Source organism: Monodelphis domestica, chromosome 4 (genome assembly GCF_027887165.1).
Source record: "Monodelphis domestica isolate mMonDom1 chromosome 4, mMonDom1.pri, whole genome shotgun sequence".
Classification (NCBI taxonomy): Eukaryota; Metazoa; Chordata; class Mammalia; order Didelphimorphia; family Didelphidae; genus Monodelphis; species Monodelphis domestica.
The window spans coordinates 26,815,763-26,826,143 of record NC_077230.1 but is presented as its reverse complement, the minus strand read 5'-3'; the positions used below and the strand labels follow the sequence as shown (position 1 = coordinate 26,826,143).

Sequence of the window (10,381 nt, the reverse complement as noted above, 5' to 3'; positions counted from 1 at the left end):
CCCTGTGACAAACATTTAGGAAAAGATGGATAAGTTACATAGGGTGGGCATCTGTTCTTTGAAGTGCATTTTCTATGCTTTATTCTGCTCATACCCATAATGCACATCTCCATTGCCCTCTATGGATATTTATTTTCAGTTCTTGAGACTGTTGTATTTCATGTCTCACTGCCAAAAGAGCAACACCACTAAAATGTTGCTGTTAAAAATGAAATGAAAAAAATGAGATGACTTTAGTTGTGAGAGAAACTTGTTATTAAAGGAACTTTATAACTTACTGAAAGCAATCAAGTCTACTATTTTTCCTGTTAAACTATGGGCCCTTATCATTATCTACTTATACTGTTGATTCCAAATATATAAGATCTATAGACTGGCCATCCAAATACATGTAATATAGACAAGAACTATAGGTTTTCCATCAAAATGCATGTAATAATGGGGCAATGGAAATCGTTCATCCACTTGGTCTTTCCTACATGAATAGTAAGGTAAAAAAAAATTGTTTTTGGAGTGATTACCAATCTTTCCTATGAAATAAGTACTTGGAGCTTACATGGATTACTCTGTAGTATTTCAGGACTTGATGGAAATAACATAATGTCATTCAAAAACAAGATCATCTGAAAGAATTCTCCATCCTCTTTAACTTGTGGTCTATGCTGAATTTCCTCTATAATGAAGACTTTAACAACTATACATCTCTCTGGTTTCTGATGTCTTATTATTTTTCTTGTTTAGCCATGTTTCAGTTGTGGCTGACTCTGAGTCCCATTTGGAGTTTTCTTGGCAAAGATACTGGAGTGGCTTGCCACTTCCTTTTCCAGCTCATTACAAATGAGGAAACTGAGGCAAAAAGGGTTAAGTGATTTGCCCAAAGTCACATAGCTAGTAAGTGTCTGTGGCTAGATTTGAATGCAGGTCTTCCTATCTCCAGGACCAGCACTCTACCACCAGCTGCCCTATTCAGAACACACACACACACACACACACACACACACACACACACACACACACTGCATGCCAATAAAACTTGTTGTTCCCTATATTTGACATGCCATCTCCCACCTCTGTGCCCTTTCAGTCTTTCCCCTAAACCTGGAAAGCTACCCCTCATTTCCTTTTTTCAGAAACTCTAGCTTCAGTCAAAGATCAGGCCAAGTGCTAGGTCCAATATGTTTTTCACTTTTCCCTACTCCATATTTACTCTGTATATACTTTAAATATACCACAGTGTGTATCTTTTTTTTCTTTTTTTGCTTTCCTACATTAGAACATAAGTTCCTTGAAGGAAAGGACATTTTTCATTTCTTTGTCTTGGTATATCTAGCACCTGGTATAGTGCCTGGAATAAGTGCTCAAAAATGCTTGTTTGATTTAATTGAATTTAGTATCAAAGGGTCATTGAATAAGGTTATTTCCACTGTATATTTATCAAACAAAATATTTTTATTAATCTTTTAGAGAATTTTGAATGATTCTCATGCACAGACTGGAGATACTTTGTCAGAAGAAAGATTTAATGGTGCATTTTTTCTAATAAATCAAATGCAGGTAAACAATCAACAAAAAATAACCACAAATGGAATCTTATACACTCTACATCTTTTGGTCAGTTGGTAAAGACATGGTCTGTTATTATCCTGCTTGGTCCTTCCCAATATCCATCAAGGATATGCTTAATGAACATTATTGTATTTGATCCTAATGACTATTTTATAAGGTCAATAGTGCAAGTGTTATTCTTTTTATTTTACAGATAAACTAAGCAGCTAAATGGTTCAGTGGACAGAGTACTGGACCTAGTCTCAGGAAGACTTCATTTCAAATTCTCAGTCTCAGACACTTTCTATGTGACTCTAAGTGAACAAATCACTTAATTTCTGCCAGCCTCAGTTTCCTCATTTATAAAATGAGTAGAGTAGTAGCACTATCTGTAAAATGGATATAATAAGAAGATGAAAGTGGGAATAATAAAGGGGACAATTTTCTGAAGGAGATGGAATGAAATGGGATCACTTCTGCAGACATAGGGATTTGCTTTGGCAAGGACAAGGACCATGTCTTCTCGTGAGATTGGATAAAAGAAAAGATAGTGGCAGAAGGCACCTAAGTAATATGAGATAAAGAGAGGAGAAATAGGAGCTCTCAGCAAATGGCCTCAATTTTTTCAGTAAAATAGGTCAGGTTCACAGTTGAGAGGATGAGGGTCAGGGATGCATGAAAGGTTTAAGAAAGAATCTAAGGTGAGTAAGGTAGTGAGTTAATTAGGAAGGTGTAAAGGACTGCCTCTCCAGTCATCTCTCTCTTTGAAGATAAATTTTACACTGTACCAAGTATCATTCATTGTTCATAATATGCTGCAGCTTTAACCCTAACAAAAGTCTCTCCATTATTCTTTAAGAGATTCGCAATTCTGATTGTAGTATTCCATCATTTCTAGCTATATCATTTCAACAGATAATATTAATGCTGAAAGGATGAATCTTCGAAGGTTTCAGGGAGGCCATTATCTTTATGAGTATTATCTAATTTCCTCAGCTGCAATCCAATCTATTCTCCTCCTGTTCATTTATCAACCCATATCATTTTCCTTCTGAAATAGGTATCCAAGAAATATGTGCTGATGGACAAAACTACAGGTTGTTAATCCAGACTTATCATGGCCAATACACACTTTCCAGCCATTTGGCTTTCCTCTGCAGATGGTTAGGCCAAACTCTTTTGTGATTAATAGTCTCATGTAAAAGGTTTATCAATCCTTCTGAGGTTAGTGAAAATCATGACAAGTGTCTTCCTCTTTCCTTTGGCCTCTAATTTTGTAAGTCTTCCTTAATAGCAGTAGATTCCTTTGACAAATGTATCTCTCTCTTTTATTTTATCTTCATATTAATAACATGGGACAACAAAGGATTGTTTTTTTCTTTCACATCTACCTTATAGTCTTTTGTTGTTGTTCTCATTTCCAGTATGGTTCCTAATTTTGTCTCATTTCCAGTATGGTTCCTAATTTTGTCTATCATTCACTATTTTCAGAAAATTCACAACTTCACATATTTTAAGCAAAATTTTTCTTGTTTAATTCAACTAAAATGTATCTATTGATTATAATGCATTTCATTTCACCTATGGAACTTCCCTCCTATAATGGTTAGAATGGGTTTGACTAAATTATATGGGTAAAAAAATGTTATGGTAGCCATTTATAGAAATTACCCCTTCAGTCACAAGACTGTTAATAGTTCTAATAGCTTTATTATAGTAAGATAAAGGTAATGAGAGGGAAATATAGAAAGGAGGTAAAGAATTACCTAGCCTAACAACCTAAAGTCTAACCACCCAGAGTCTGTCTCCAAATCTCAGCCTAAGAAACAACACCCCCCACCCCAGCTTCCTGCTGGGTTTCATCTTCTTATAAATCCCTACTATACCCACTAGCTCTATTACATCACTCCCCAGAAACCAATCACAGTCCTGCAATTAGCCTGGTACCACCCTAGGGACAGTGCCTGTGGGTTCAATTTTGTGGTTGCCAATTGACCTAAATTCAAAACAAATGGAAAGGAAGTTCAAATCTCTGATTGATCAAATCAACACACATATTCCCTTCTCATATTCCACATCCAACAGTAATTAACTGCCAGTATATTTGTATTAGCACCATGTTTCCATTATGTAAATAGCTTTCATCTCTTTTTAAATGCCAAACACTAAAAAATATTTATGAGAATGACTTCTGCATCTATTAAGGGTATCCTTGTTGAAAATGTGAGATAGGCAGGCTTTTGCAAAATAGTTTTCTTCATCAGACTATATCTTTAAAATTAGGCAATTGACTAAAAGGTTAAGATAATATAACATTCATTATGAAGATTTATTGGTGGAAACATCCTTCATACTCATGACTCAGAGCATCTAGGTTTTCCAGGAACAAGTTCAAATGTGAATTCAAGGACTGGATAATGCATGACATATTACATCCCATTACTTAAGGCTCTCAGGATCTTGGTAATTTTTTGCTTTGTAGTTGCCTTGAAAAGTTTTTTTATCATTTTAGAAAATGATTTCCATGCAGTTGCTTCAATTTCATTCAATTTTCCTTCAAAATGTTACTATTTTATCTCTTCCTTTATTTAAGGGTACACCAATATTGTTTCTTTGATTTTTAACTTTGCTGGTTCTTAAAAAAAATTTTTTTTCAAAAAAAAGTCTATACCATTTCAATCCATAGCTTTGACAAAACTTTTACTTAATCAAATTTAATGTGCAATACTGTCAAAAAAGTGTTTCAGAACTCAACAATCGTTACTACATTTTTCATTAGTGAAATACATTCTTTCCTTTGAAGATGTTTTTTTCCCCTTACTACCCATTTACAGATAAAATAGCAGAATATAGAATATCCACATTGTAGTCCTAGGAAGAAAGCAATCACTTTCAGATCACCACAGGAATTCGAAGAAAACCTTTCATATTTAAATATTCTCAAGAGAAGCTTCATATTTTTAAAATGTGTGGACAAAGGCTTGCAAAATAAAGATAAATTAAGATTTTTTAATTGTTAGTGTCTTCTTGAATAAGAGTTCATTCAAATGGGGGATCTCCACCTTTCTGGTCTCCCAGTAAGCTAGTTCTGATATTTGACAATGGATTCACTAAGTTCACCCTCTTCATCTGAATTCCAAATTGTTGGTGGATTCTATGCCAGTGTTCTTCACTTGGTAAAATACACTTTAGAGTGGATAGTAAATTTGGATATTGCACAGTACATTCAGATTTGGAAGTCTTCTCCAAAATGTGAGAGCAAGCAAAAATAATCTGCTGGATGGTCTTTTTTGTTTTCTCTCCAAAAAATAAGTGCAATTAAAAAGCTTGAGATATTCATATGTACATATATTCAACCAGATAATAATCTAACACATGACCCAACACAATTTATGGACTCAAGTCCCATCCTGATCACCTATTTTGCACCCAACTATAGTTCAAATGCTTTCTTCACTAAAGGAATAAAAATATTACCTCTGAAATATAGAAGTTAGTTTACTACACATGCACAGCAAGGCAGCTGGGTGGTACAGAAGATAAAAGCACTGTATCTGGAGTTATGAAGACCAAAACTCAAATCCAGGCTCAGATACTTAATAGTTGTGTGACCCTGAACAAGTCACTTAGGCTCTGTCTGCCTCAGTTACTTCAACAGTAAAAAAAAAAATTGGGAGAAAAGTACTTACCTCCCAGGGTTGTTGTCATGACAAGATAATATTTGTAAACTGATCTTCCTAAAGTGAATTTAGAACCATGTCACTCCCCTCACTCAATAAACTCCAATTGCTCCCTGTTGCTCTAGGATCACTGTTATTTCTTCTAAACAGAAATTTCTCTTTTTTTTAAATTCCCCTCCTATCATAGAATCAATACTGTGCATTTGTCCCAAGGCAGAAGAGCAGTAAAGGATAGACAATGGGGTTAAGGGACTTGAGCTGAGTCATGGTGTGTTCAACTTTAAAGCCCTTCATAGTCTTATCCCAACCTACATGTCAAGCTCACTGTATATTACTTCCCTTTCTATACTTTATGGTCAAACACACTAATGCTGTTTACCACATCCAGAATTCCTCCTATCTCCCAACTTTTGCACTGGCCATGCCCATGCAAAGAATCTACTCAACCTTATTTCTGCTTTTGAGAATCCTTTGTATCTTTCAAAGCTACTCAGATACCACCTTTTGAATTAATCCTAAATTCCTTTCCTTACCCACCTCCAACCTCAGTTGGTAGTGTCTGCTCCCAGGCAGAAATGTATTTTGCACAATTTTGTATATGCTTATTTATATATACATCATCTATGTATACATCAGTTCCCCCAATAGAATATAAGTTCTATGAGGACAAGGACTGTATTTCTTTTGACTTTTTATCTCCTGTGCCTACCTGAGTGCCTGAAACATAATAGCATGTAATAAATACTTCTTGGGAGGCATTATTAGTAATCATATATTATAAAGAGTGCGAGAAGGAGGAATATAGAGAAAAGTCCATTGTATATGGCATTCAAGAGATTATTGGTTTAATAATGTAAAAAACTGAAACAATATTGCTTAATGATAATGACCATGCTTGATCCCACAGAAGAGTTAGAAACTGTACCTCCCTCCTCTCTTGGAAGAGGCTGAGGACTAATGGTACAGAATGCTTCATATGCCCTCATACACAGTTAATGTGCTAGTTGGTGTGATTAAAATGCTTTTTTTCTCCTCTTTCTTTTCAATTCTTGGTTACAAGAAATGGCCCATGTGGTAGAGAAATAGGGAGAAATATATTCAGAAATGTTGTTGCAAAAAAAATCAATTAAAATAAGACATTCTTTAGAGAATCTTTTAAAAAGTGGGGAGGGGGCAGCTGGATGACTCAGAGACAGGCCTAGAGACTGGAGGTCATAGGTTCAAATCTGGTCTCAGACACTTCCTAGATGTGTGACCCTGGGCAAGTCACTTAACTCCCTTTGCCTAGCTCTTACCATTCCTCTGTCTTAAAACCAATACATAGTATTCTAATACATAAGGTAAGGGTTTTTATTTTAAAAAAAAAACTTTAAATCATTAATAACTTTTAAAACATTCCACATTCTGGCCAACTGGACTACTCTGTTCTACTCTGGTCTTGTCTCTGTACTTTTACTCATGCTGATAACCCATACCTGGAATAGACTCTAACTACCGCCATTTCTATTTGTTATATAGTATTATATATGTATATATACACACATGTGTATAATATATATGTTCTATCTCTTGCTTCATTCAAGGTCCCATAAGATGCACCTCCATCTTGAAGTCTTTCCTATTATACAACCTCATCCCCAAAAGGGACAGTGATCTCTTTCTTCTCACATTTATTATAGACATGCCTAGATATCTTTTTTGTACGTCTCTAAAGCTTTTTAATCATAATTGTTTGTGTAATTCTTTTTCCCCTGTATGATTATAAGTTCCTTGACAACAATTTCCTAGCTTTATAAATCCATCACTTAGTATGGAAATGAAATTAATTACTTCAGTTAAAATTTTAAAAAAGAAGTCTTAAAAAGTCTTTTAAAAATAATTTTAAAAAAATATATGACAATATATCTGCTAAGTTGTTCCCTCGACCAAAAGTTAGCCTGTGAATTAATTAATTAACATCAGTTGATGATCAAGTATTTATTAAGAGCCAACATGCCAGGAATCCTGATAGGCACTGGGGATATAAAGAAGAGGAAAAAAAAAGAAAAAGAAACAGTCCCTGACCTGAAAGTTTATATTCAAATAAGGAAGATAACACATACATACATACATAAATATATAGAGAATAAATACAAAATAAATCCAAGGTAATTAAATAGATTGTAGGTGAAGGAATCACAAAAATGTCATGTAGAAAGGGGAGCTTGAAGTGGAGATAAGGTAAAAATGTATGCCAGGCATGGCAAATGGCTAGTGGACAGGCATGGATATGAGAAGGTATCCTCCTTGAGGAAGGGAGCTGCCATTGCATTTCTTTGTACACGTGTACTTGACATCTTGCCTTTCACATAGTAATGCACTTAATAAACATTGACAAACTGGAAGAGAAGTCAGGTCCAGAACTAGTCCCCTCTCCAGCAGGTCCGGTCCCCTGACACTTAAGGGGCCGCTCCTTCCCAAGAATGGCATGAACAAGTCTGGGTGAAAAGGAAGGAAGGAAAGGATGGTGGGAAGAAAAGTGGGAGCCAACCGAGTATCTTCGAGACAGCTGCCCTCTGCCTCCTGGGTCTACTACTGGGTGACCCACTCAGTCCTCCCCCGGCCGGGCCCTCATTACCTGGGAATCCCGGGGTGCCAAGAAGCGGATCTTCCTGTTGTGGTTGCCGATGTTCTTCACCTTGATGTCGGCGCTATAAACCATCCCGACCTGCACGCCTTCGAAGCGCACCTCCGCCGGATAAATCCGCAACGACATTACAATCTTTTCCATGGCTCAAAATGGGCTGACACGACTACTAGCAGAAGTGAGATCCAACAGAGCGGGGAAAGGGAGCTGAAGGACGGAGAGTCCCGCGGTCCAAGGCTTCTTTCTTTTGGGGCCCGGAGACTACAACTGCACCAACTGAGGTCTAGCGTGGGGACTGTCGCTTAGCAACCAGCCCGGTGGCGACGAAGCGTTCTTGCGCATGCTCGCTGGCGGGTCTACTTCTGAGAAGTAGGAGATGGTTAGAACATTTTTAAGAGTCCCTGGTAGCCAGGACAGGGAGGAAGTGAGCACTGAAAATATGGAAGGCACGGGTACAGACTGAGAAATGGAAAAGTCTATAGCCACCATTCATCGCACTTTGCTAATGGTGGGAAATGTTCGCATTGTTATGTGTGCGTATTTTTTTCCATTTTATTTTATTTTTTAATTAAGCATTTATTTTCTCTCTCCTTTCCCCTCCAAACACACATAATTTTGAAGTGTTGGGGTTTTTTAAAGGTGGGGGAGGGGAGGGGTGTCGACTCAATGGTAGGAGACTCAGTGGATTGAGAGACAGACCTAAAAACAGAGGTCCTAGGTTCGAATGTGACCTCAGACACTTTAGCTGTGTGATCCTAGGCAAATCACTTAACTTCTATTGCCCAGTCTTTATTAGTCTTCATCTAATTCACAGTACTAATTCTAAATTAGAGGTAGGAGAGAAAGTAAGGCTTATTCATGAGCAACAAAATCTTTGTAACAAATAACATTTATTTCATTTGCCTATGCATATAACTTGCTTGTTTTTTTTTTAAATCAGTATTTAGAAGTCACCTAGATGTATTCTGCATTTACAGAAGGAAATCGGAAAATACTAGAAATCAGGACTTGATTTATTGTTTTGTTGATTGTTTGGGTATCAAGAATATCCTATCAATGTAGTGTAGAAGTGTCTTTGTATGGCTCCAAGGGAAGCAGATTAGACATCCCTAACCTCTGCTCCATCTCCCTCTACCCTTTTTTAAGGAAGACTTTAATTCCTTCCAGGAGGAGAAAGGAAGTTGGATAAATGATCAAATGATATGTATGGGCAGTTTTCAGGTGAAGTAATCAAGGCTATCTATAGTTTTGTGGGGAAATACTCTAAATCGCTATTAGATAAATGCAAATTAAAACCTCTCAAATGCACCACCTCACACCTATCTGACTGACTATTATGACAGAAAAAGAATAGGTCAAACATTGGAGGAAATGTGGGAAAATTGAGCTACTAATGCACTGTTGGGGAAGTTTTTAACTGATTCAATCTGTAACTAAATCTAAAGAGCTGTAAAACCATACATGTCCTTTAACTCAGCAATACCATCACTAGGTCTATATCCTAAAGACATCAAAGACAAGGAAAAAAAAACTTACATGTACAAAAATATTTGTAGCAGTTCTCTTCTTGGTGTCAAAGAATTGGAAAGTGACTGCGTGTCCATTAATTAGGGAATGGCTGAGCAAGTTGTACTTTATTATTGTAATAGACAATTATAAGAAATGATAAGCAAGATTTCACAAGACAAACACACAGGAACTATATGAACACAACTACAAAACAATCTCCACACAATTAAAACTAGATCTAGGACTTCCAGTCAAGATGGTGGCTTAGAGAAAGCTAAAGTTCAGATCTCCGGAAAACCCTTCCCAACCAATCTCAAACTATAAGCTCCTAAGGCGCTGAAATGCAAAACGATCAACAGCACAGATCCTGGGAATCCTCCTCCTGGACCTGGACCTGGATCAAAAGGTACGGCCCCCTTCAAAAGCCAGAACCAGAGAGCACTCTGACCTAAGAGGTAGGAGCGCAGAGTCCAAGGCTCCGGGAAGCCGTGGCCCCACCCCACTCAGAGAGCAGGGTAGTCTGAAACAACAGCAACCCTCAGGGCGGGCAAGACAGCCTCGCCAGCTGGATCCTGCTATTCAAGTCTCAGTGAAAGTCACTGCCCTCGGGGCTCCGGGAGCCGTGACTCCTTCCCCCGCAGAGACCAGGGTCGTCTGAAACAACAGTAACCCTCAGGGCCACAAAACAGCCTCACGGCCAGCTATTCTGAAGGCAACTTCCAGAAAGCAACCCGAGTCGAGGGGGCAACGCAGGGAAGCAGATAGAGCTGGGGGAGAGTGTGGCCCCCTGGTCCGACCCTTCCATTCCAGTTCCAGTGAAAGTCATTGCTGGAAGGCATACTCAATTTAACCCAGGGAAATCTCATAGAACCAACAAGCTGCCCAGGACTAAAGCCTCTGAACACCAGACAGAGATAAGAAAAGCTAATCCTCCTCATTCAGAGATGGCAAACTCCACAGAAGCACAGAAGCCCCAAAATACCAAGAAAAATAAGAAGAAAGGGGCGACTTTGGACACATT

General features: G+C 37.7%; 1 protein-coding gene across 2 annotated transcripts in view; it reads right to left on the bottom strand.

Moving 5' to 3' along the window:
- Nucleotides 1-8,163, bottom strand: part of CFAP47 (cilia and flagella associated protein 47) — an 886,918-nt gene extending 878,755 nt beyond the window's left edge. For both annotated transcript variants that reach the window (XM_016433371.2, XM_056826271.1), the window contains exon 1: nucleotides 7,843-8,163. In XM_016433371.2, the coding sequence (XP_016288857.2) occupies nucleotides 7,843-7,995 (153 nt within the window). In that variant the 5' untranslated portion in view covers nucleotides 7,996-8,163. The remainder of the gene's footprint in view (nucleotides 1-7,842) is intronic.
- Nucleotides 8,164-10,381: the final 2,218 nt, after the last annotated feature.